The sequence below is a fragment of the Phyllobates terribilis genome, unplaced genomic scaffold (genome assembly GCF_046119375.1).
Source record: "Phyllobates terribilis strain yellow unplaced genomic scaffold, ASM4611937v1 Scaffold_8__6_contigs__length_399053987, whole genome shotgun sequence".
Taxonomy (NCBI): domain Eukaryota; kingdom Metazoa; phylum Chordata; class Amphibia; order Anura; family Dendrobatidae; genus Phyllobates; species Phyllobates terribilis.
Genome location: NW_027362768.1, coordinates 143,260,504 through 143,286,706, shown reverse-complemented (window position 1 = coordinate 143,286,706; position 26,203 = coordinate 143,260,504). Strand labels below are relative to the sequence as shown.

At 44.0% G+C, this 26,203-nt stretch overlaps 1 protein-coding gene, 1 long non-coding RNA gene and 10 other non-coding genes across 18 annotated transcripts in view; all 12 read left to right on the top strand.

Moving 5' to 3' along the window:
• The first annotated feature begins 70 nt into the window (after positions 1–70).
• Positions 71–13,627, top strand: LOC141156883 (uncharacterized). Of its 7 annotated transcripts, none has more exons than XR_012247727.1 (17): positions 71–173; positions 644–691; positions 2,151–2,181; positions 3,022–3,067; positions 3,380–3,432; positions 4,854–5,897; positions 8,569–8,599; positions 8,775–8,827; positions 9,375–9,416; positions 10,324–10,370; positions 10,548–10,613; positions 10,952–11,001; positions 11,606–11,634; positions 11,821–11,846; positions 12,958–13,007; positions 13,281–13,333; positions 13,521–13,627. It is a non-coding gene; the product is annotated as an uncharacterized lncRNA (long non-coding RNA). The 7 variants fall into 7 exon arrangements; XR_012247728.1 differs by having other exon boundaries at positions 4,839–5,897; XR_012247723.1 differs by having other exon boundaries at positions 3,022–3,063; positions 13,521–13,626.
• Positions 443–523, top strand: LOC141160515 (small nucleolar RNA SNORD74). The gene has a single exon (XR_012250271.1). It is a non-coding gene; the product is annotated as a small nucleolar RNA SNORD74 (small nucleolar RNA).
• On the top strand, positions 2,873–2,955 carry LOC141160517 (small nucleolar RNA snR60/Z15/Z230/Z193/J17). The gene has a single exon (XR_012250273.1). It is a non-coding gene; the product is annotated as a small nucleolar RNA snR60/Z15/Z230/Z193/J17 (small nucleolar RNA).
• On the top strand, positions 3,236–3,315 carry LOC141160504 (small nucleolar RNA SNORD79). The gene has a single exon (XR_012250261.1). It is a non-coding gene; the product is annotated as a small nucleolar RNA SNORD79 (small nucleolar RNA).
• LOC141160505 (small nucleolar RNA SNORD79) lies at positions 8,634–8,710 on the top strand. The gene has a single exon (XR_012250262.1). It is a non-coding gene; the product is annotated as a small nucleolar RNA SNORD79 (small nucleolar RNA).
• On the top strand, positions 9,225–9,307 carry LOC141160516 (small nucleolar RNA snR60/Z15/Z230/Z193/J17). The gene has a single exon (XR_012250272.1). It is a non-coding gene; the product is annotated as a small nucleolar RNA snR60/Z15/Z230/Z193/J17 (small nucleolar RNA).
• LOC141160518 (small nucleolar RNA snR60/Z15/Z230/Z193/J17) lies at positions 10,403–10,480 on the top strand. The gene has a single exon (XR_012250274.1). It is a non-coding gene; the product is annotated as a small nucleolar RNA snR60/Z15/Z230/Z193/J17 (small nucleolar RNA).
• On the top strand, positions 11,469–11,531 carry LOC141160531 (small nucleolar RNA SNORD78). The gene has a single exon (XR_012250287.1). It is a non-coding gene; the product is annotated as a small nucleolar RNA SNORD78 (small nucleolar RNA).
• LOC141160514 (small nucleolar RNA SNORD47) lies at positions 11,677–11,753 on the top strand. Its single transcript, XR_012250270.1, has one exon. It is a non-coding gene; the product is annotated as a small nucleolar RNA SNORD47 (small nucleolar RNA).
• On the top strand, positions 12,069–12,130 carry LOC141160536 (small nucleolar RNA SNORD75). The gene has a single exon (XR_012250291.1). It is a non-coding gene; the product is annotated as a small nucleolar RNA SNORD75 (small nucleolar RNA).
• LOC141160513 (small nucleolar RNA SNORD47) lies at positions 13,067–13,142 on the top strand. The gene has a single exon (XR_012250269.1). It is a non-coding gene; the product is annotated as a small nucleolar RNA SNORD47 (small nucleolar RNA).
• A 9,497-nt stretch (positions 13,628–23,124) lies between the features above and the next one.
• Positions 23,125–26,203, top strand: part of CACYBP (calcyclin binding protein) — a 16,470-nt gene continuing 13,391 nt past the window's right edge. The window contains exon 1 of the mRNA XM_073643386.1: positions 23,125–23,277. Coding sequence (XP_073499487.1) covers positions 23,257–23,277 — 21 coding nt within the window. The 5' untranslated portion in view covers positions 23,125–23,256. The remainder of the gene's footprint in view (positions 23,278–26,203) is intronic.

Genomic DNA, 26,203 nt, shown 5'->3' with positions numbered 1-26,203 from the left:
AAATGGTGGCTCCTGTAGCAGGCCACAATCCTATGGATTGATACCCAGTAAGCTCCACCCCCTTACGTCACATCCTGTATCCAGGAGACGTAATTTCCGGGATTCTGTTTCCTATATAACCCTCTGCCGTGGCCGTGAGTCGGCCTCTTCGTGCTCGTCTCTGGCAGGGTGAGGTGAGTGACTTTATACTGAAGTATTAATGGCTGTCTGGTCCTTTTAATATGGATAGAATTACGGTTCTCTCATGGTTATATCCCTTCTCCCGCCGTCCACCGCTGCGCTGGACCTTTCCTGAAGCAGGATGGGACTGGATTGTGCTGGGTCCCTGCGCCCGCCATCTGTGCGGCCATGCTGTTAACCCTTTACTTGCTGCTATCTCGATTGCTGATTTGTTTGCTTAATTTCTAAATTGCTGAGAATTGAGGGTTTATTTTCTCCGATTTTTGCCTGAATGTGATGAAAGTTATGTTGGTAGGGACATCAGAGAGAGAATGATGATTACCAACGTTTCTGAGCAGGCAGGGGGCCGTGTGACTCTGAGGTTCACTATATACTTGCTGGAGTCGTTCATAGTCTGCAGTGTTATGGCTGTTTTTAGTTTTCTGCAGTCTGAGACTGAACTTTTGCATTCTTCTTCTTGCAGGCTTTTATCTGAAGAATTCATTGACTTTCTGATAAATGGATAAATGATGTAAGTTGGATCTCCAGGTCTGCTTCTTTACATGAAATGAGCTGACATATAAATTGGTGTGCATATTCACACATGGCTACTAAACTGAGAAAAACCAAAGCCAAAAAAACATAATGCTCAAAAACCCTGCAATAAATAGTCCACTTATTTTCATGCACTATTACTAAGTTAACATAATCTTGATCAAAATAATGCAAAAACCGTCCCACCACGTCAAGGTGACCCTATTTGGGACGGTCCTAACTGTAATATTTAAACCCTTACCATTTGTCAAGTGATGTACATGTGGCTAAGGGCTGAGACTGAACTTATTATGTTGCACTACTGCTATTTATTGCAGGGTATTTGAGTATTAACCCCTTCGCAACCCTGGGATTTTCTGTTTTTGCACTTTTGTTTTTTGCTCCCCTTGTTCCCTGCACCATAGCGTTTTTATTTTTTGGTCAATATAACTGTGAGGGCTTATTTTTTGCGGGACGAGTTGTACTTTTCAACGCCATTACTAGTTTTACTATATCGTGTACAGGAAAGTGCAATACCACAGATGTGTTTTTTTTTTTTGTTTTTTTTTTATTACCACGTTCGCTGAATGCTAAAACTGACCTGCCATTATTAGTCTCCAGGTCATTACGAGTTTGTAGATACCAAGCATGTATAGGTTCTTTTTTAAGTGGTGAATTTTTTTGGGTAAAAAAACCCCGCCATTTTCCAAAGACCCGTAGCGTCTCCATTTTTTGGGATCTGGGGCTGGGTGAGGGCTTATTTTTTGCGTGCCCAGCTGAAGTTTTTATTGATACCATTTTGGGGTAGATCGCCTGTTATTGCATTTTATTACAATGTTGCAGCGACCAAAAACATAATTCTGGCGTTTAGAATTTTTCTCATTACGCTGTTTACCAATAGGATTAATAATTTTTTTTTCTGAAATATTTACGCTCAAATCATGGGTTCCACCCTTTAAATGTATTACCTATGAATGTAAGATCGACTTTTTCTCAGGCTAGGAGGCCCTTTGTGTGATTGGCTCTGTAGTGGGCTTGTGTGCCAATGGCTCCTGTCACTCCTATAGGACTGATAAAGCAGCTGCCTTTTTGGTCCTGTAAAAGTAAATGGAGGGGGAGGGGGATTAATATTACCCTTTAGTACTTTGTGTAGATGGTCCCAAGTACTTTACTCATTTAATAAGGGGAATCTCCTCAAAGGACCCCATGTCTACATGTAAAGTGATGGAGCCCAACCTCTCTGTGCCACTGCTACTTTGTTGTAGTGGAGGCATGTAGTACTACCTTCTTGGGCTGATCTAATGCCGCTGATGACTCCTATTTGCTACTCTTGACTGTCAGGATGACGAGAGCGTGTACCACCAGTACTTATTCTGAGGCATTAGTTTTTGGCTATTCTGACTCTGAACAGACATTTCTCCTTCATAACTTTTTTTTTTTTTTTTTCTCCCTCCTAGGTCAAGAGTCTAGTGAGCATTGGGCATATAAGTAAGTTTACTGCTTCTGATAAATGGCTGTCTATTAATATTGTACATCATGACTTGATAACTCTACAGCCAATTTGGTTCAGAGACTAAAACAGTTGTACACACGTTGCGTTCTTGCTGTTTTTTCCCCATGCAAATCTTGCTCTCGTCAAAAAAGCTGTTTTTGCACGAATTGCTTTCTATGGGTGAAAATCGCTCAGTCACATGCTGCATTTTGCAAAAAAACACAGGTGTTTGACAACAATCTGGAGAGAAGCCCAATGTGTGATTTCTGAAACCTCAGACTTTGCTGGTACAGTAAAACGCCGCTTAAAATTTGTATATAAAACGCTGCAAAAACACAACGTGTGACTATAGCATTAATCTTCTGCAGCAGGGATTGGACCATATGGTTTCTATTTACTGCCACTGATGAAAAGAAAATGATGCATCTAATTTCAGCTGCCTGCAAATGTAGTGTTATACTATTAGGCCACGGCCCCACTATCAGTATTCAGTCAGTATTTTTTCTCAGGAGTGGGAGCCAAAACCAGGTGAGGAACAGAGAAAAGGTATAATAGAAACAAGTCACCAATTCTGTATTTATCACCCACTCCTAGTTTTGATTCCTACTCCTGGGAAAAAAATACTGACAGAATACGGTTAGCGGGGCCGTGGCCTTGGACTGTTTCTTTATTGGTTGACTGGAATTCAAGACACAATGATGATCCCATAGTTCAGCAGATGACCAGTGATGAAGAACTATTATGTCTTTCGCTCCTATCTGATGTGTCTATGCTGGATGTGACATGATGACACTTCAGGCTGCAGAATTTGTAACATTGCATCTTATTTTTTGCAGAGATCCTGCAGGTTGAGGACTTCAGCACCTGTGACTCCCGTAGTAGGTATTCTCCTTTACAGTTATGGGCAGTGACAGACTATACGCTAATGACCAGGCCTGTAAGATACAGTGTAGATGGAAACAAAACGCCTGCACTGGCTCCTAAACTATAGCTGTGACTTTACAGGCTCGTTCATCAGAAAAGTTTACAGTGTGATATATGGACTTATAATTGTGTACATGATGACTTGATATAATCAATGGGAATCTCTCTGAATAAGACTGAGGGACAGCTCTTACACTGATACACTGCAGAGAAATGAGTTGGGGGTAAGGAGTGTGCATTATATATTCACATGGTTGTTTTTGCTTTTAGACTACGTGTGGCATCCAGGACTCGTAGAGCCATTATGGTGGACTCTGGGCCAGGTTGGTATCTGCAATTCTTTTCACTGAGCCTTATGCCTTTTGCACAGAATGTAAGTTAGTATAAATGATGTTACTACACAACCCACTAATGGTTACACTACTGCCCTGGTGCCACCACGGAGCAGCTGCAGGGAGAGCATAACCTCTTCTCCGAGCAGCCAAACATCTTTTAGACGGCTGTATTTCTGGAACGGTGTAGCCTGCAGATTAGCGTTAGGCTATGTTCCCACATGTTGTTTTTCAGGCTGCGTGCCCACGTTGCGTATTACAAGTGTATATGCTGCGGAATTTCCGCAGAGTGAACGCTTGTAAAACGCATGTATATCCGCACCCCATGGTCCCCAATGGCATTCCGCAATGTCAATGCCCATGCTGCGGATTTTTCCGCAGCGTGTATGCTGCGGTCAAAAATCCGCAGCATGTTCATTAATTTTGCGGAATCAATGTGCGGATGGTACCCAAGTCTGGATGAGAGGAGACTCTCATCCAGACCTGGCTACCAAAGAACCTGTAAAAAAAAAAAAAAAGAAAAAACAAAGTTTATACTTATCTTCTGATGTCTTCCCGGTGTTTTCCTGCTGTTGTGTGAAGGACCTGCCACGTGACCCATCACATGACTCAATGACGTCACCACAGGTCCTGCACACAACAGCGTGAGCCGCTCAAGGCTCCGGACGGGGCAGAGAATGCATCGGAAAGGGAGTATAAACTTTATTTTTTTATTTTTTACCATTCTGATTCTTTTTTTTTTTTTTTTTTTTTTAACTATTACTTGGTCACACTATATATGCCGGTTGCATGGATTTATATAGTGTGAACAAGTTGTCAAGCACTTTTCCAAGTGATGCTTAAATCACTTGGAGAAGTGCTTGATGACCTGCATGTGGAAATGCATGCAAAGACGCCTCACAAACTCTTCTACCTGGCAGGAAAACTGCATGTAAAATCTGCATGTGATTTTCCCGCCAGGGAGAAGCGTAAAAAATGTGCTTCAGTTCTGCAACTTGGGCACTTGGCCTCAGCGTATTTTGCTGCAGATTTTTATGCTAATTTTCAGCTGTGTTTTGCAGTACCAGCAAAGTCTGAGAAACCAGAATTGTGTGTGTCTGAACTTTATGTACAGGGTGGGCCATTTATATGGATGCACCTAAATTAAATGGGAATGGTTGGTGATATCAACTTCCTGTTTGTGGCACATTAGTATATGGGAGGGGGGAAACTTTCCGAGATGGGTGGTGACCATGGCAGCCATTTTCAAGTCGGCCATTTTGAATCCAACTTTATTTTTTTTGCAATGGGAATAGGGTCATGTGAGACATCAAACTCATTGAGAATTTCATAAGAAAAGCAATGGTGTGCTTGGTTTTAACACAACTTTATTCTTAAGTGGTTTTTTTTTTTACAAGTTTCTTTGTTTACAGCCAATAACATGTTGCAGAGGTTAACACGTGAGGAGCGGATAGAAATTGTGTTGATGTCTGGTGAACGCAGTACTCGAGTCATTGCAGCAGATTTCAATGCAAGACACCCTACGAGACCACCCATCTCCCATGCTACAGTTAGCAAACTGCTTGCCAAACTTCGTGAAACAGGTTCAGTGTTGGATTTGCCAAAATGTTGACACAAGAAAAACTGTCACTAATGAAGAAACATCAGTGGCTGTACTAGCTTCATTCAGCAAGAGCCCACAGCGTAGCACTCGCCGCATGTCACTGGAGAGTGGCATCAGTCGAACATCCCTTCAGCGGATATTGGCTACTCACAAATGGCACCCTTAGAAAATCCAGCTGCTGCAGCATCTCAACGAGGATGACCCAGATCAGCGCACTGAATTTGCAGAATGTGCAAAACAAAAATTGGAACAAGACCCTCAGTTTACACAGAACATTATGTTCAGTGATGAGACGAAATTCTTTGTGAATGGTGAAGTTAACAAACAAAACACCGCTATTGGTCTCACACTAACCCACAGTGGATAGATCCCTCCAAGACTGTTGGAACACAAAAATTGATGGTATGGTGTGGTATATGGGGTACAAAGATAGTGGGGCCATTCTTCATCAATGGAAACCTCAATGCCACTGGATATCTGAAATTGCTACATAATGATGTGTTGCCCTCTTTATGCACTGAAGATTGCACATTACCTGAGCTTCTCCAACAAGATGGTGCACCACCACATTATGGGTGTCAGGTCTGAGCATTCCTACATGAACAGTTTCCTGGAAAGTGGATTGGTCATTGTGGGCCAGTTGAATGGCCACCAAGGTCTCAATAACTCATGAAAGAATAAAGCTGCGTTAAAACCAAGCACACCATTGTTTTTCTTAAATTCTCAAGTTTGATGTGTCGCATGACCCTCTTCCCAGTGAAAAAAAATAAAGTTGGATCCAAAATGGCTGCCATGGTCATCACATCCATCTGGAAAAGTTTTTTCCCCTCCATATACTAATGTGCCACAAACAGTAAGTTGATATCACCAACCATTCCCATTTTATTTGGGTGTATCCATATAAATGGCCCACCCTGTACATGTATAAATAGAGACAGAAGGCAGTGAAAAAACACTTAAAGCAGCAAACCCTTAAGATTTGATGCAGCTTATTTACTGCCAGAGATCAGTTTTGCTGCAGATTTCTGACTGGAAAAAAAAAAACACCATGTGGGAACATGGCCTTAGTAGGTATTCTCAGAAGCTACTCTCCTTTACAGTTATGGGCAGTGACAGACTATAGACTAATGATGGGGCCTGTAAGTCACTGTATAGATGGAAATAATACCTCTACACTGCCATTTAGAACTATCGCAGCCCACTACTGCATTTTGCTGTGGCTTTACAGGCTCGTTCATCAGTAAATTACCCATCTTAATGTTCCTTCCTTCACATTGCAATGTGTAAAATTGCAGCCTGCAAGATCAGAATTTCAAGCAAACTTTGCACAGTACAATACTGCATTACCATGCTGTGCCTATTAATGTGACCAAGATGCTGCATCATGTCACCACTTGTGGATTTGCATTTGTAGTGTCCTTTCCTGGGACTGATGGTGATATTGGTCTTGGACAAGGCTGTCAATATTGGGTTGGCTGGTGTTTTGCAAAAGCACCTTCTGTCAGTTGATTGTGGGGGTACTGGGAGACCAAATTGCATCTCATTAGCATCCTATACACAGGTGGAGAGAAGCTGCTTGTTCAGCTAGACTCAAGCAGGGCTTGGACCCCAGCGGCTAAAACTGTTCTTTCAGATGTTGCAGCATTTCACTTAACCTTAGTCAGGCTGCATAATTTTACAACGTTAACAGGCTGCAGAGGTACAATTGTACCTTCATATATACCTCCACTGTGGGAAGACTTTCTCCTTGACTTGGTTTCAGAAACTAAAGTTCATTCAGCTACAAATGTTATGCTGAGATCTATTGGCCAGTGATGTTACTGCTCACTTATGTTGCTGTCAATTAAGTTGATTTAAACTGGGAGTGACTTCTACTTCTCTTCCTGCCTCCCTCCTCTCAGTAGCCATTTTGCTGTTCATCTCATTGCTGTGAGCACACACATTTCTAGGCTTGTGAAGTCTTCAATTTCTTGGATACGTAGGTAGGAAAGTCTCACAGCATCTAACAGCCAGTTATACCTTCATTCGCCTTGTGGGGACAGAAGTCAGAAATTGTCTTTGAGCCTGGACTTGGCTTGCATATATTTTGTATGAAACTTATCACTATAGGTATGATTTTTATACGAAAAATGGATAATAATTAGTATCTACATATTGTTTTACTTATATTCAGCATAAAATAAAGATGGTGGCTCTGTTACAATTTTCCTATTGGTTGAAAAAACAGTCGAAGATGGAACAAATTCTGAAACCGTATACGGTTACGTAATATATAAATAACCTTTATAAATATCACAAGAAATAATTTACTTTATCTGCACTTTAGAATCTAGTTTCATTCTACTTGCCACGTGTTACTGAACTAAATTACAAAGCCAAAATTAATCTACCAAGTCATCGACAAATTTTGCCTACAATCATGATGCAACAGTCTGTTCATATGTACCAAAGAAGAACAAATCAGTCGTGCTTTTATCATCTATGCACATGACTGGAGAAGTTGAAGAGACACTAGCAGCCAAGCCAGAGATAATAAAATACTACAACAAAACAAAAGGCGGAGTTGATATGGATAAAATGTTGGGAGAGTACACTGTGAAACGACGAACATTACGTTGGCCTCTGGCATTTTTCTACAATATGATTGACGTCACTGGGTTAGCATCCTACATCATCTACAGAGAACACAATCCAAGCTTCAGGACAAAGGATCAACGAAGAAAGTTCCTGAAAGATCTCGCAAATCACCTGTGTATGCCTGCAATTGAAGATCGTAGTACAAACCGAATGATGATGAGAAACCATTTTCTTCGAGGTGCAGTAGAAATGGTGCTTGGACGATGCATTCTGGTAGCATCGCAAGCAGCAGCTGGCCCTCAAATACCTCATGGTAGTCGTGGACCCTCCCCTGTTGTTGGTAGTTGCTATGTCTGCCGAGACCTGAGGCGAAAACGATGTAAGATTAGAAAGTCTTGTGTGGTTTGTGTGAAACCCATTTGCGATGAACACTCGGTAGCAAAGACAACATGCAATACTTGTGAAGAAAATCAATAAAAGTTTCTTACATTTTCTCTTATGTAAATGAACAGTTTTTTTTTCTTGTTTATAATAATAAAATGGCATTATCATTAAAAAAAATATTATTCTCTTTTCCCTTGCATTATCTTGCATTCAAAATATGAGGGTACATTTGTACCTATGCAGCTTGTTATGGATGCAAAAATCTCAACCCCCTTATCTCGGAAGAGGGTGAAGATATTTTATTGAAATTTGGCCAATATATTCTGGACCAAAACTGCAGAGATGTCACAATTTCAGCCGTCTATGGCGTTTTGAAAAAAAGTTATTGCAATTTTAAAACTGAATAGTTACAATTGTACCTACTCAGCCAGACGAAGGTTAAACCTATATATAGCTAGAATCATGCACCATGCATCCAGTGACTGGTTCCATTTTAACCACCAGTAGTTCTGAGACAATAGTTTCATTGTCTTGATTTTTTTTTTTTTTCCTCTACCTTCTAGGTCAGATGTTTAGTCATGCAGCGGCATATGGGTAAGTTTACGAAGTGTGATATATGGACTTATAATTGTGTACATGATTTGATATAATCAATGGGAATCTCTCTGAATAAGACTGAGGGACAGCTCTTACACTGATACACTGCAGAGAAATGAGTTGGGGGTAAGGAGTGTGCATTATATATTCACGTGGTTGTTTTTGCTTTTAGACTACGTGTGGCATCCAGGACTCGTAGAGCCATTATGGTGGACTCTGGGCCAGGTTGGTATCTGCAATTCTTTTCACTGAGCCTTTTGCAGTGTAAATCAGGATAAATGATGCGTTACTACACAACTCGCTAATGGTTACACTACTGCCCTAGTGCCACCATGGATCAGCTGTGGGGAGAGCATAACCTCTTCTCTCAGCAGCCCAACATGACATTTAGATGTCTCTGTGCGTACATAAACTGCATTCGGATAGCATCCGAGTGCAGTCCGATTTTTCACACGTACACCCACAGTATAGGTGCAAGTGATCCTATTATTGGATTCACTTGCAGCATGGTGTGATCTTTTTCTGATGTCAAATCTGCATGAGAAATCGCAGATCAGCCCTGCTTGATAGATTAATATTGTGTTGTGTTACACGCTTGTGTGAGTGAGCCCCCAAACTTCTTAAGACACAATGATGATCCCATAGTTCAGCAGATGACCAGTGATGAAGAACTATTATGTCTTTCGCTCCTATCTGATGTGTCTATGGATGTGATGTAATGACATTGTGGGGTGCAGAATCCTCTTATGATATATCAATGTTTATTTTGCAGGTCACATTCTTCAAGTTCAGACTGACTCTTGTGGCTTTGGCAGTAAGTATACTTTTTACAACCACTAGACTATTTAGGTTTGAGCTTAGATGCTATACACATAACTGTCTCAAATCATAGCTATGGGATTAACCTTCAAAATGCAGGTTGTTTTGCTTTAATGCATTTCATCCCTATGGATTGCAATGAGTTGGCAGTAAATTAGAGTTGTCCTCTGCCCATTAAAGGGCCTGTCCAAAGTTAATACAAAAGTATACAATCACTTTGTAGACTTGTGACTCCACACAGCACATTGGCAAGTGAGTGAGTAGTCATGTGACCATAAGTAGGCATTATGCATATTTCTGGCCACAATTCAGACTAGCTGTGCACGGCCTCACCCATTGAGTGATTCTGCACACATCTAGTTAGAATGTGGCCAGGATTATGCATACTTGCAGTCACATGAGCACACACTCCTGGTGCTGGCGGATCCTGACTGTGCTGTGAGTTTTCACAACTCTTCGCTGTATAGGAATGCACTTCTGTGGCAAGCCTCGGCAATCCCTTTAATGCCAATTTGTTTGAAAACCTAAATTCCGTTGCTATGGACAAAAAAATAAATCTGCACCATACACCAATGGCATTGCCTATAGTGCCTGTCATCACACTGGTAGTTTTCACAGCATCTTAATTCTGGTCGACTTGTAAACTATAGGAGTCTCCTTTACTAGATACGGTTACATGATGATTTTGTTTAACAAACTTGACTTTCCCATGGAGGTTTGTTATTAGCTCTATCTGACTTGTCAGCCGTACAATATTCATGATTGCCATTCATTTCCCAATCAAATTTTGCAATAAAGGGCTTGGGCTTTTAGTATTTTGTGGCCAAAAAATGGCAAGTACATGAACACTGATTTATCTGGTATAACTTTATCATTGTTTAATTGCCTCGTTTTATCTGCAGACCCTGCTTGTCCACTCGAGTGAGCCCAAGAGACAGGACAGATACAGGTACATGCAATCTGACAAGTCTCTGCTGGTTCTGGAGGATGTTGTGATGAAAACATAGTTCAGCTGATCTTCTGTGAAGAACAGTCTTTCGCTCCTATCTGAATCCTCCTGATAGTCTTTTCTTGCAGTCCTATTACTATAACTAATCTATATACTTTTTTTTTCTCCCATGTCCAGAATATAAATAGCTGCCTATGAAGATGAATGTTTAGCTGTAATTGACCCTGCATCTGGAGACCTAGAGTGAGTATAGATCTAGCACCCATTAACAAGACTGCAAAACTTCAAAAGTACATTTCGCAATGTAATAATGCTGAAATCACTTTAATAGATTAAATAAGAAATGTAAATTTTATCCTCCACATTTGACTTTAAGGGGGGGTGCTGGCTAGTGTCACTTTAATTTTGTGACCATAAAATGCCCTGCAACTTGCAGTAGTCTGTAAATGATGATTTGTGAAGCAGGTCTCCAATTACTTGTGAGGATAACTTGATCCACACTGATGCAGACTAACATTTGATTTTCAATTGTCGGCTAACTATTGAATGCATAACTTGACACTGAATCGGTCTACTCTTAGGGCCACAGCTCTGAGGTCCTGCAGATAAAGAATATTGGTCAATGTGCAAGGTAGGTGATAACATGCCAGTAGGCGTTGCATCTTGAGATGCCACTACTTGTGGTCAGGGTGGGTTCTGCAGCAGTGATTAAAGACTAAGGTGCTAACCTTTCATGTTAGAAATCTGGCATAATAGTTTTAAAAAGTTAAATGCTGCAACTTGTCTTAATTCATAACGTGCTGTGGCTTTTCACACACCAGAAATCTCATTCCAGTCTGACTGGAGTAAGATCTCAAACCTAGTGTACTGAGGAGCTCCAGATTCATGAAGAGGCATGAATCTGTCACTCCAGCATGCCCCCTCAGCAAGAACCAGTCTTTATGAATTTGGGCAGCCATTGGCCACCACACTTTTGTACACTATCGCCATTGTCCTTGTTCTTTGCGTACATGCTGTAACATGGAGGTGTGTGTGTGTGTGTGTGTGTGTTCTGCATGCTATTCACACATTTGAGACACTACTTGTATGATCTTGGGGTTATAATGATGCTTCAAATGTCTGACCTGAATTTATATGTGGAATAACTTAAATACTGATGTGACCCCTGAACATCAATAGGATGTAGGTGTTACCTGTGATTATCAGCTCTGACCCCCCCTTCTGTCTCATTGTAGGACCTGAATGTGCAGCATGGCTAAACCTGGTAAGTACAAGTGTTACTTGCAGCTTTTAGTCTGAAACTTTGGTTGCAGTGATGAAACTGATTCTGCCATATGATTAAGGATGATTCTATCTTTAACCGTTCCACTTTATTCTGAGAACCTGCCTGGACCAGGGCGAGACTCCTATGACAAACTGAACACTAATCCTACCCCTCATGTTCTTGCAGGTCAGAATCTGTGGATGCTGCACTAGGTAAGGCTGCACCTGTAAAGTCTAAAAGCTTTTTTTTTTTTGGCTTGTCCCTAGGCTGTTGTATTGCAGCTAGGTGCCAATGGAGCTGGGCTTCATTACCAAATAATGCACATGCACAATTTTTAAGATCAACATGTTTTCCTGTTGACCATTAAAGGGGTTTTCCAGTCTCTGAAACTCCTTTTGGATTCTGTCAACTAAAATGGACTCTGTTCAGAAATAAGCCGATGATGGTTCAAGAGTAGTGGACAGAAGTGATTTCTGACAACACTAAAGCTGAGGCTTATAAGGGGCCACTATTTTTTTTTGGGTCTTCTCTACATTCAACTTTCAAGTTTGATATGATGGTCCTTTCACACCCTCCTTTTTCAGTGGCCATAACATTTTTTTTTAATTTAAATTCTGAATTTTTTAATTGACACTGTTTAAGTAGTCATGATTTTCTTCATATTCAATATGTTAGCATTACTGCAGTGCTGAAAGACTTATTTTTTTTTTTTTTATTTATTTTCACCCTCTCCTTGTAGTTTTCTTGAGGAAGGGTTCCCTCAACTCCAGTCCTCAAGGCCCACCAACAGGTCATGTTTTTAGGATTTTCTTAATATTGCACAGGTGATTAAATATTGCCTGTGCAGGTGATGTAATCCTAAAAAACATGACCTGTTGGTGGGCCTTGAGGACTGGAGTTGGGGAGCACTGCCTTAAGGAACTTGAACCTGCAATCTTACTATATACAGCAATACTGAAGCATAGTGAAAACTGGCACCTTCTATGATGCCCAGCCACTGGATGTCGCATGATGGGGGTGTTCAGCCTGCCCATGTTCACAACCCACTGGCTCCCTGTGGTCATGTCAGAGCTGATGGGGCATGCAATGTCCTGGGTGGATCACAGTGCTTAAATGTCACTAATAGCACCAATTTGGGGACGCGCTGATTGCAGATGTTAAAGGCAGATTCCGGGTATATAATATAGCCAGGCTCTGCTCCAATGTCATGTCGGGAACACGCTCCATGATCTTGTAAGGGGCATTAAGGCATACTGTCAGTTTCCTTTTTTAATTGGGCAGAATATTGTACCTTTTCTACAACTTTAGCTTTTCTTTCTTCAGATCTGTTTGTCAGCATTCACTTGATGGCCCCATACTGGACTGTCTTCATGGTAAGTTGGCAGGAAGCTTGCGTCTAGTGTCCATGCTGTACTGTGCTTGAAACCCCTATAACCAGTGATGAAACCGATTCTGCCATATGATCTATACTGATATCACAATCAACCGTTCCACTTATTTCTGAGGCTATAGCAGGGGAGCTCTACTGTAGGGGTGTAACTTGCTTGCAGGGGTTTTATTCCACTAGTCCTATTTACTTTCTCATACAGCCCCTCTTAGTGACCGTATGACCGGCCTTTGCTAACCATTTCTCCTTTCTTTACCAGGTTTATCATGGGATAAACTACTTTGACACCAGACCTGCAAACAATCTCTTATGGTATGTAACCAGCTTAAGCTTTTCTTGCCTTTTGCATTGAATGCTGCGGAGTGGAACGATGACAATTACTTTGAACTCTCTCCCTGATATAAAGATGAAAACAAAGTACTGACGCCCCGTGCCAAAGTGGTCACCTGTAAATCTGTGTAATGCCAATCACTAACTGTGTTTTTATTTTTTATTTAAGGAGCTGAAGATCTGGTCCCTCTTTACAGGACAGTTGTGGATGTAATGACTGATATCTGACTTTTATAATGTGACATTTTTAATAAAACTTGGATTTTGTTCATTAATGCAAATCTGTACTTTATTGGTAATGTTTCTGCTGGAAAACTCTGAAATGTGGGGTTATAACTTTGCAGGTACAGCATGGTTTTATAGACCAGAGCTAGGGCAGGGGATGTAATTTTGTGATGCTGTGGACTGCAATTGGTTTACTGTGGTGGTCCTCATAGGATAAATATTTCCTCCTGACTGTCATGGCGTGCAATAGTGTCTCCATCTTGCCACACTAGTGCAGCATGCTGCAAATTCTCAATGTGTCATGGAAGCTGCCCAGCCGAGCATCCAAAGTGAACCATAGGGAAATGCGTTGTGCAAAATCCACCTGGACACTAACAATACATCCCTGTGGTGTAGTTGATGTGTCATTGGGGGGGGTTGCATGGATAGTGGCAATCTGACTTGTCCATCAAAGTTAATGGCTGCCCACTCTCCACAAGCCCTCTGCCTTGGGGTAACCCTGGACTCTGATCTCTCCTTCAGACCACACCCAAGCCCTTTACACTTTCTGCTGACTCCAACTCAAATATTTCCTGGATCTGTACATTCTTCAGCATAGACTCTGCAAAAACACTAGTGCATGCCCTCATCTCCCATCTTAACTACTGCAACCTCCTGATCTGTGGCCTCCCTGCTACCACTCTTGCACCCCTCCAATCTATCTTAAACTCTGCTGCCCACTAATCCACATGTGCTCCAGCCTCCCCCCTCTGTCAATCCCTTCACTGGCTCCCCATTACCCAAAGAATCAAGTTCAAGACCCTAACCTTGGCATACAAAGCCATCCACAACCTGTCTCCTCCATACATCTGTGACCTAGTCTCCTGGTACATACCTACACGCAACCTCTGATCCTCACAAGATCTTTCTCTACTCCCCTCTTATCTCTTCTTCCCACAATCGCATACAAGATTTCTCCGGTGCATCCCACCCTACACTGGAACGCTCTACCCCAACATATCAGACTCTTGCCGACCATGGAAACCTTCAAAAGGAACCTGAAGACCCACCTCTTCCGACAAGCCTACAACCTGCAGTAACCACCGCTGCACGACCAGCTCTACCCTCACCTAATGTATCCTCACCCATCCCTTGTAGACTGAGCCCTCGCGGGCAGGGTCCTCTCTCCTCCTGTACCAGTCGCTGACTCTTTTTGTTCAAGATTATTGTTTTTGCTATGTATACCCCTTTTATGTATACCAAAACATGAGATATTGGTTGTAATTTTCCCAAAATCTTAAAACTCATAACCCACATCCTGGCTCCTCGTTGTTGGAGAGTCCCTAAACTAAAATGGCTACTCTGAAAAAAGGACAAATTCTGAAAGGGACTTCCAGGACTGGAATATGATGGTCTGCATTGAGTTAGATCCTATAACACGTTCTACACCAGGAGCGGGTTCCCCGTCTATCCATTAAACACTGTACAGAAAGTCTTGGGTTCAGTTCCCACAATGATGCTTTATACTTTAGTGTGCAAAATAAATGCAGCATCTAAGGCTTCATTCAGACCTCTGTATTTTCAGTGTACAAAAAAACTGATTATTCTGATCAGTTTGGTCCAAATGCCATCGTTTTTTCTTGTACAAAAAGGTTCTCCACCTTGCTGTCAGTCTGAATATTGGACTGCATTTGAATGTCATTTTTCAGATGGGTTCCAGGCAGAATCCGCTTGTAAAAGACACCGTGTACAAATAAATTTTTTGTTTTTGCTGCTGCTTGGGTATTATTGCAAGCTCCTTGATTTAGAAACACTAATCTCCCAATATTTTCCATAAACCATAGAGGGGGGAAAAAAAAAAATTTGGACATGTGCACAGGCCCCCTCATAGGTACAAGTGCTATCCATGAAAACCACAGATGGCACTCGTTTAACAAAATCGATCTTGTGAACAATTCCAGCAAAGTAGATGGGATTTATAGAAACCTCCTGACCACTGCTTTTTTTTTTTTTTTTTTTTTATATGCAGTTGTGGTGCAAGTTTGATATCTACAACATGTCGATTTCTGCTGTGTGTACGCTGAGTTTTATGTGCAGATTTTTCCCATAGACTTGTGTTGGCTGCAGGAATTCTTCTGTAAAAAAAACAACAAAAAAAAAAACATGTAATATGCACATGACAAAAAGATACCAGAAAGTATCAAAAACAAAGCGGCTTTATTTAACCCCTTTCTGACGTGGCTAGTAATAGTACGCACCACGTAGGCAAGGCCGGTTCAGTGGGGGCTCCGGCGCTGAGCCTGCACTGAACGGGGCACATGTCAGCTGATTTATACAGCTGACATGTGCCCGCAACAGCCGCAGGTGGAATCGCAATCCACCTGTGGCTGTTAAACGCCGCTGTCAATCTGACAGCAGCATTTAACAGCGCTGCGCTGGAAGCGTGTCACTCCGCCCATCGGTGACCCGTCATGTGATCGTGGGTCACTGATGGGTGGGCATGACAACCCTGGGGTTTTTTCACCACTTAAATAAAGAACCTGTTCATGTTTGGTATCTGCAAACTCATAATGACCTGGAAAATAATAATGGCAGAGCAGTTTTAGCATTCAGTGAACGTGGAAAGAAAAACTGCGAAATGGCATTTTTTTGGAATTTTCCCCTCACCCATGACAGCACACCTTGAGAGAGGGATCCGCCCCATCAAGGACAGGAAAACGTCAAATGAAAGGGCGGTACCTCTCCCTCGCTCCAGTTGGTTTCCTTTCCTTGATGGGAACCTGTCTGGAAAAAGACTTACCTGGGTCTGTTCCGGTGTGGAAGAGCGGGCACTGGCCTGTGCACCGGGTTCCAGTCTCCAGAAGCGCCGTCCGCAGCTCCCCTGAGGTCCTGGGTCCGAGCGGGCGCACGTGGTGAGGCAGGCTCCGGCCTCTCGTAGACTGCTGCGCCGCCCTCCCCATGCTGCTCCTGTCGGCCGCGCTCCGGAGCGGCAACTTCCGGGTATGACGCGGCTGACGTCATGGCGCGGTGCACGCTGGGAGAAAGCGTGCTGGGTGACGTCAGGGGCGGTGCCCGATCCAAGATGGTGGCACCCTGTGAAGCGTTTGGAGCCCCGGCCTGGGAAGGGGGAGGGCCCTTGAACCGGTGGAGGTTCTGGATGGCCCTATATTGGGGGGGGGGGGGGGTTATCCTGGGAGCATGGAACGCTTCTGAAACATAGCTGACCAGGATAGCCAAGAGCAGCAGCAAACCCCCACCCCACCCCCTCAGCAACGGACGGACGCCTTACAAGGAGAGCCGCTTGAGCAATTGCAGTGGCAGCCGCAGGAGTAAGGTGTCAAACATCTCTGGACCACCCAGAAAGGAATCATCGGTTCCGGTACCCGTTTGTGACTTCAGGGGTGAGTGATCTTCGTGAATGTCTCCTTTTAGTAATGGGAAGTCTCTTTTGTGCTTCCTTTTGTAGGAGCCTAGGAAGAGTAGCGCCAATCAAAAGCACAGGATTTGTGCCCTATGCCAAACTTCCCTTCCCATAGACTGGCAAAAGCCGCTTTGCCTGAACTGCGTTGCTAAAACTATAGAAAATTCTCTGGATTTTGCATCTAATTTGAAACCCATAGTCCACGCAGAGGTTCAGGGTTCCCTGAAAGGGTTTAGAGGGAAGAAAAAATCCCATAGATGTCTCCTCCAACTCTGATTCCTCCCAGTCCGAGGATCTATGGCTGAGTGATTCATCATCCTCTTACTCATCGGATAACGGTAGACCCTGCTTCCCTATTGAGTACAGACAGACTGGTTAGAGCAGTCAGATCAACCATGCGTCTGGGGAGGAGAAAGCATCCAAATCCCGGGAAGACGTTATTTTTGTGGGCCTTGGAGAAAGAGGCGCTCTTTCCCAGTAAACACTAAAATTCAGGGCCTCATTGACAGAGTGGAAGAAACCAGAGAGATCAGGGGCCTTACCCTCCTTCTCTAAAAGAAGGTACCCCTTTGAAGAGAAGGACTCGGAGCCTTAGGAGAAAATCCCCAAAGTTGACGGGACTGTAGCCAGGTCATCCAAAAAATCTTCCCTACCCTTGGAGGATTCAGGCATCCTAAAGGATGCCCTGGAGAAAAAGGCTGACTCCTTTCTGTGTCACACTTGAGAAGCTGCAGCAGGAGGCTTGAAGCCGGCGGTAGCTGGCACCTGTGTGGCGACATCTCTAATGGAGTGGCTCCAACAATTGGAAGATCAACTTAGAGATAAAAAGATCCCTAGGGATAGAATCCTTTCAAATCTACCTCTAATCCAGGCAGCATCGGCCTTCCTGGCTGACTCTTCAGCGGGCTCTGTGAGGCTTTCGGCTAGATCAGCAAGTCTATCTAATGCTGCCAGACGGGCCTTGTGGCTCAAGGGTTGTCCAGGCGACCTACAATCCAAATATAAATTATGTTCCCTCCCGTGTGGCAGCAGACTCCTGTTTGCCCAGAAGCTGGATAACCTTTTAGAAAAAGCGGGCGATAGGAACAAATGGTTCCCAGGATTTTCAGGGGACTCAAAGGTTTAGTTTTTGGAGGAAAATTAATCGGGGTCGCCCTCTGGGAGACAGAAGAAGATGGGAGTCCAAATCCAAGAGGGAGTCAGGCTATGTTTGGAGGACCATCCTCAAATACTAAAGTCTTCCCAATGACACCAGGCCGGAGGTAGGCTTTCCCACTTTCTTCCAGCTTGGAAAGCCATTACATCAAACCCCTGGATTCTGAATATTGAGTGGTGGCCTGAAAATACGGTTCAGCCAGATTCCTCGCCGGACCTTTATGATTACCCCCAAAAGGAAGGTCCAGGAAGAACAAATAGCCCTGGAGTCAGAAATATTAGGGCTAGTAGAGAAACGGGTCCTTCTCGAAGTTCCGATACCACAAAGGAGGAAGGGATTCTATTCCCCTCTGTTCATGATAAAAAAACAAACTGGTCCTTAAGGACCATCATCAATCTCAGGAGTCTAAACCAGTTGATAGAAAACCAGACCTTCAAGAGGGAGTCCGTGAACTCTGCAGTGAAGCTTTTGTGCCACAATTGTTTTATCGCAGTAATAGACTTGAAGGACGCATATTATCACGTCCCAATTCATCCAGACTACCAGAAGTATCTGAGAGTAGCCCTGTTCATTCAGAAAGAGCTGAGACATTTTCAGTTTACTGCCCTACCCTTCGGCCTCTCCATAGCCCCGAGAATATTCACTAAATTAATAGCGGAAGTAACAGCCTTTTTACGAATCAAGAGCATAGTGATCGTTCCCTATTTAGATGACTTTTTGGTAATGGGGAAATCAGAAGTCTAATGCTCCAGTCATATTCTAGAAGTCACGGTGGTGTTACAACAGCTAGGGTGGTTGGTAAATTTCCAAAAGTCAAAACTAACCCCCTCAAGGACTCAGATCTTCCTAGGTCTAATCCTGGATTCTCGTCTCCAAGCCTGCTTCCTCCCAGAAGACAAGGTCCACAAAATTATCAATTTAGTCTTGAAAGCCATCTAGTATCCAGTGATATCTCTGAGAGGCAATGTCCCTCCTGGGCTCTATGATGGCCTGTCTCCCAGCAGTCAAAAGGGCTCAGGGGCATATGAGACTTCTTCAGTGGGAGGTCCTGTCAGTGCAGAGGTCGTTCAATGGGCGTTTAGAAAGCAAGTTTTCTCTCTCCCCAGAAGCTGTAGATTCCCTTTCATGGTGGACAGACAGGGGAAATCTGACCTCAGGCGTGCAGTGGTCCAGACCAGTAGATCGGGTGATTACGACCGATGCGAGCAGCTCCGGATGGGGGGTCATCTAGCAGAGCTCTCGGTACAGAGTCACTGGACATACCACAAGATGGGGGCATCCTCAAGCTTAAAAGAACTTTGGGCAGTGGAGAAATCCCTGATAGGCTTCTTTCCTCCCATTCAGGGTCACTACGTCCAGGTCAGATCCGACACCCGGACATCAGTAGCCTATGTAAATCACCAGGGGGGGACAAGGTCATGCTCTCTGATGGCTGTGGCAGACAGAATCCTTCATCTGGCAGAGCTACACCTCCCATCCCTCAGTGCCCTTCACATAAGGGGGGTGGAAAACGTAAGGGCAGATTTTCTCAGCCGCCACACCCTAAGACGGGGAATGGAGCTTAAGCCCAGGGGTCTTCCAACAGATTGTCCAGTTATGGGGACAGCCAGACATAGATCTGTTCGCCACAAGAGCAAACAGGAAAGTAAACAGATTCTGTTCCTTAAACCCAGCAGAAAATCCCCATGCTGTAGATGCCCTCCAGATTCCTTGGAAGTTCAGGAAGGCCTATGCCTTTCCCCGTTAGTTTTGGTTCCAGCAGTGGTGAGAAAGATTCAGGAGGATGGCGCAAGGATAATTCTTATAGCCCCTTTTTGGCCCAAGGGGCCTTGGTTCTCCCTGCTTCGACTAATGTCTATTTCGGATCCCTGGGTTCTACCAGAGAGGCCGGACCTTCTCATTCAGGGACCAGTATTCCACGCCCAAGCCAGAGGATTCCATCTTGCGGCGTGGAATTTGAGAGGTCACTGCTAAGTAATAAGGGGTTTTCACCAGGGTTAGTCTCTACCTTGCTGGGTAGTAGGAAACCAATAACGACTAAAATTTATAACAGAGTCTGGAGGAAATTTCTAGAATTTATTGATGCCCTGTTATCAGACAAGCCTCCAATCAAGGGAATCCTGGAGTTTCTGCAAAACTAGGTCTAGCCATGGGGACTCTTAAAGGTCAGGTGTCGGCCTTGGGGGCACTCTATAATTGTAACTTGGCTGGGAACAGGTGGGTCTCTAGAGTTATCAAGTCCTGTGCCAGAGCCAGACCGGTTCGGTCCCTTAAGGCCCCGTCACACTAAGCACTGTAGCAGCGATCCCGACAACGATACGACCTGTCAGGGATCGTTGCTGCATCGCTAATACATCGCTGGTGAGCTGTCAAACAGGCAGGCTCACCAGCGATATCGTGGAAAGAATCGTTCCACGATGTCCTGCTCCCGTTACCAGCCTGCTGCTTAAGCAGGAGCAGGCTGGTAACTATGGTAAACATCGGGTTACTAAGTGCGCGTGTGCCCCTAGTAACCCGCTGTTTACCATGGATACCACTCTGCTACGGTGCGCGGGAGGTTACCATTCACCTTAGCAGAGTCGTATCCATGATAAACATCGGGTTACTAGGGGCATACGCGCACTTAGTAACCCGATGTTTGTTTATCATGGATACGACTCTGCTAAGGTGAACGGTAGCCTCCGCGCACCGTAGCCGAGTGGTATCCATGGTAAACAGCGGGTTACTAAGTGAGCGCGTACCCCTAGTAACCCGATGTTTACCATGGATACCAGCCTGATCGTTGGTCCCGCTGGTCACACACAGCGATGTGTGCTGGCCAGCGGGAGGCCAACGACCAAAAAATGGTCCAGGACACTTTGCGGCGATCAGCGACCTCACAGCAGGGGCCTGATCGTTGCAAAGTGTCACACATAGCGACATCGCTGGTGAGTCACCAAAACCGTGACTCAGCAGCGATCTCGCTAGCGAGATCGCTATGTGAGACGGGGGCTTTAGAGTTCCTTCCTGGGACCTGAATTTGGTCTTGAACGCACTTATCAGTGACCCATTCGAGCCCCTACAGGATGTCTCTCCAAAGATCCTCACCCTTAAGACCATCCTCTTAGTGGCCTTAACGTCTGCTCGTAGGGTGGGTGACCTGCAGCCCCTTTCGGTTGATCCTCCCTACACACATTTATTTTGATAGGGTCACCTTGCGACCAGATCCAGCATACCTTCCCAAGGTGGTATCTAGATTTCACTGTAACCAGGAGATTGTACTACCCTCATTTTGCAGCAATCCAAAAAACCCAGGGGAAGTTAGGTTCCATAACCTTGATGTTAGAAGATCCCTACTACAGTACATTAACATGACTAGTGTATGGAGGAAGGACCGTTCCTTGCCTTTCAGGGGAATAGAAAAGGTCACAGGGTGTCCAAGGGTACAATTTCTAGGTGGCTTAGGGAGGCCATTTGTTTAGTATATACATCCACAGGAGTTCCGGCCCCGGACAATGTCAAGGCTCATTCTACTAGAGCTGTCGCAACCTCCTGAGCGGAGAGGGCAGACGTCTCAATCGATCAGATATGTAGAGCAGCTACTTGGTCTACACCATCTACCTTCTATAAACACTATCAGTTGGATCTGTCCTCACCTTTGGGAGAAGGGTACTTCAGGCGGTGGTCCCTCCCTAGGGTGCTCATAATTCTCTAAAATTCTCAAGGTGTGCTGTCATGGGGGGAGGGGAAAACACCAAGGTTACTTACCGGTAGCCGGTTTTTCCTGAACCCATGATAGCACCTGTAGTCCCCCCCCCATATTTTTCTGTTTCTCACACCCTGGTGTGCACTGTTTTGGGTGTTATATATATTGTAGGTGTTGGTTATATGTCTAACCTTTTTGGGAGGTCCTCTCAATGCTCTGTAAACAACTGAATCGAGGGAAAGGTACTGCCCTTTTTTCAGACGGCTTCCTGTCCTTGATAGGGCGTATCCATCTCTCAAGGTGTGCTGTCATGGGTTCAGGAAAAACCGGCTACCGGTCAGTAACCTTGTTTTTTTTTTTCCTGTTTTCCAGTACACGATATGGTAAAACTAGTAGTGGCGTTTAAAAGTACAACTCCTCCTGCAAAAAATAAGCCCTCACACGGCCATATTGACCAAAAAATAAAAAGGCTATGGCTCTGGGAAGAAGGGGAGCAAAAAACGAAAACTCAAAAAATGGAAAATGCTCCGGTTATGAAGGGGTTAAAACATGACATACTAACGAGACAAAACCTGCAGTGATAAAAAAAAATATAGGTGCAGAAAATCTGCAACAGCACAATCTCACTGAATTTTTGAATTTTCCTTTTTTTTTTTGCTGCAAAATAGCCAGTGCTGGCCAGAAAGCCGCTCCATAAAACATGCACATGTTCATATTTTTCATGCATTTTGTTTTCCCCATTCATTTGAATGGATGAAAAGTGCTGAAAGAATTGACGAGAAAAAACGTTTTGAAGGTTCAAATCTGGAAAGAAAAAAAAATACAAAACGTGCGTAAGATTTCAGAAATGTCATTGACTTTGCTTTTCATACAGCAAAAAACGCAACATGTGAACAAACCCTTACACTTGTAGTCCTGCCTGTTCACACTACACAAGAGAATGTGTGCAAAAAAAGGGCACAATGAGGATCTGGTGGGCATGAGCCATACCCAAATTCCATCCACTTTCCTGCTATTGTAAGATGCTGCTCGCTCTATGCAGCAAAAGGGTCGCAGCTTTAGAAACTCCTGGTGTGAACTGCGCCTTATACAAAAGTATTGAAAGTGAATGGAGATCGGTTGCGCGCTCACACACAGCCGACACACTAACCTGCTACACTCCAGTACGTGACCTGAGCGCGCTCACCGCTAGAGGCCTAACCGTCCTTATCGTGTTGGTCTCTTTGCGGCAGCCATTTTTCCGTATCCATTCTGGTTACTTTATAGACAAAACTCTCCAAGAAAATGGCCGCTCTGAGCAAGATTTTACAGAGAATCTAGCAACTTCTACACCGAAGGAAAAGAGAGTAGGAGTGATGTCACCGTCAGCTGCCGAAGGTTCCAGAATGCTCTGCTTCTAGGCGGCCGTTCATTCACCGTACAGATCGCCTTTTCCCACCATGGATTCCGCTCTGCTCGAGGTAAGAGGCTGCTGTGCTGCCGTGTCCCCTGCAGCAGGAGGCCGGGGGTGGAGGGTGGAAGCAGCATTGGACACGTGGTATCTGCAGCCATCAAAGTGAATCCATAATGGATGATGGCTGTGTAATGTTTAACCCATTAGTAGCCACCAATATTAAGTGTCTCTCCCCACCCTCACCCTTCCAGAGCGGCTGTGAGCTCTGGCCCACACAGCCCGGATCGGAGTCACTTACCAGAAATCTCTGATCCTGGCCTTTTTATCTCTAGACCAGGTCAACATTGCTGCAGAAAAATAAGATGAGTTTTGTTTTTTTTTTAGTTTTGTTTTTTTTGTCATTTTTAGTATTCTTTTTATCTTTTTGAGGCTGTGTGCCCACGTAGCGTTTTTCAAGCGTATATGCTGCGGAATTTCCGCAGCGTAAACGCTTGAAAAACGCATGTATATCCGCACCCCATGGTCCCCAATGGCATTCCGCAATGTCAATGCCCATGCTGCGGATTTTTCCCCAGCGTATATGCTGCGGTCAAAAATCCGCAGCATGTTCATTAATTTTGCGGAAGCGCTGCGGAATCAATGTGCGAATGGTACCCAAGTCTGGAGGAGAGGAGACTCTCATCCAGACCTGGGTACCAAAGAACCTGTAAAAAAAAGAATAAAATAAAGTTTATACTTATCCCTCCGTCGCGCTGTTGTCTGAAGGACCTGCCACGTCATTGAGTCATGTGACCCATCACATGACTCAATGACGTCACTGCAGGTCCTGCACACAACAACGTGAGCCGCTCAAGACTCCGGACGGGGCAGAGAATGCATCAGAAGGTGAGTATAAAGTTTATTTTTTTATTTTTTACCATTCTGGACAAGTTGTCAAGCACTTTTCCAAGTGATGCTTGGAGAAGTGCTTGATAACCCGCATGCGGAAATGCATGCAAAGACGCCTCACAAACGCTTCTACCTGCCGGGAAAACCGCATGTAATATCCGCATGCGATTTTCCCGCCAGGGAGAAGCGTAAAAAATATGCTTCAGGTCCGCAACGTGGGCACATAGCCTTAGTGTTTTGTCTTTTTTTTTTTTTTTTTTTTTTTACTTCCGTCCTTTAGGCCAGGGTTCCCCAACTCCAGTCCTCAAGGCCCACCAACAGGTCATGTTTTCAGGATTTCCTTAGTATTGCACAGGTGATGGAATTATTGCCTGTGCAGGTGATGCAATTATCACCTGTGTAATACTAAGGAAATCCTGAAAACATGACCTGTTGGTGGGCCTTGAGGACTGGAGTTGGGGAACCCTGCTTTAGGCTATGCGCCCATGATGCAGAAATGCTCTGGATTTTTTTCCTGAGCGTTTCTGCATCTCCTTGGCAGAAAAAAACGCATGCGGATTGTTCATGTGTTTTTCCTGCCAGGGACATGCTGATGTGATGAGTTCTTCACATGCATTTCCGCATGCGGGTTGTCGCTTTGCAAGCGATTTTAGCATCACTTGGAAAGTGCTTGTCAACTTGGTCACACTATATAAATCCATGCAACCGGCTTGGATGGTTAAAAATAAAAAATAATATCTATACTTAACTCCTGATGGTCCCCGCAGTCTTGCTTCGCTCCGTTCTCCCTTGCCGGCAGCGGTAGACTGAAGGACCTGCCGACGTCAGCATCGCGTGACCCATCACATGACTATGACGTCAGCACAGGTCCTTCAGTCCATCGCGAACTGTCTGCAAGCAAGGAGGACAAGCGCAGCGCGGGCCGCCTGAAGGTAAATATATATTTATTTTTTATTTCATTCTTTTTTTTTTTTACAGTTTTCTATGGGACCCGGGTCCGGAGGAGAGTCTCCTGTTCTCTAGACCCGGGTACCATCCGCACATTAGAACGCATGGAATGCGCATCTACATATACAGTGATGCGTAATCCATGCGATCTAATGCAAGTCAATGGCGGCGAAAACGCAGCGCTTCTGCAAAGTAATTGGTAGTGCTGCTTTTTTTTCCGTAATGATAATCCGCAGCGGAAATTTCCGCAGCATGTGCACAGCACATGCGGATTATCATTGGGGACCATGGCAGGCCTTCTACCATGTGTTTTTTAAGCATTTCTGCAGCGTTTTTGCCGCTGCGGAAACGCTTAAAAAACGCATCATGGGCACACAGCCATAATGTCTTTTCTTGTCAGATTTTTCCACTTGCAAAGAAAAAAAACAAACAAGTTTTTCGGGCTGGAATCCATGTCTGGAAAAACTTTTGATTTGTTTTTTGATGTTTTTTTTTTTTTTCTGCAGCTTTTTTGACATGACCTTGTTGAGCTTGGAATGGCTTCCCTTAGAGAAGTGTGATTCCAGCCTCGCGGAGTATTGTGAAGCTGATCTGCTCCAAAATCCACCTCAAATATCAGTTTAAAAACAAAATGATTGTAAAATCCACTTTGCTGCTAAAGTTCTGGGATAAAAAAAAAGTTTTATTTCTCTGAGGCAGATTGATCATTTTAATAACCAGCTCTGGGTAGAAAACAAAATGTAAACAAAAAATTAGTAACTACCTGCAGCAGATTCCATGCACCTTCTGTGCAGAATCCCCTTCAAGAATAGACCTGTCTTTTTTAATGACGCAGATCTTCATTAAAAAGCAAATAAGATAGAATTTAAGTTAATTTTGGAGTGGAAAATGCACTGAAATTTGTGTGAATAGAGGTAGTGCTGATATTATGGAAGTGATCGAAGGATCACACAAGCCAAAAATATATATGTTAGAAAATAAAATGGATTTTATTCGGAACAGTGAACTCGCACCTAAAGACTAAAGAAAATGGCAGCCAAGCCCCCAAAAGATAAGTAAAAACGGATCAAAAAGACTCCTGATTTTACCATATGGCTGGGGGTCTGATCTCCAGGATCACATATCTGATGAACAGGACATGAATGTGTTCAGTGGGA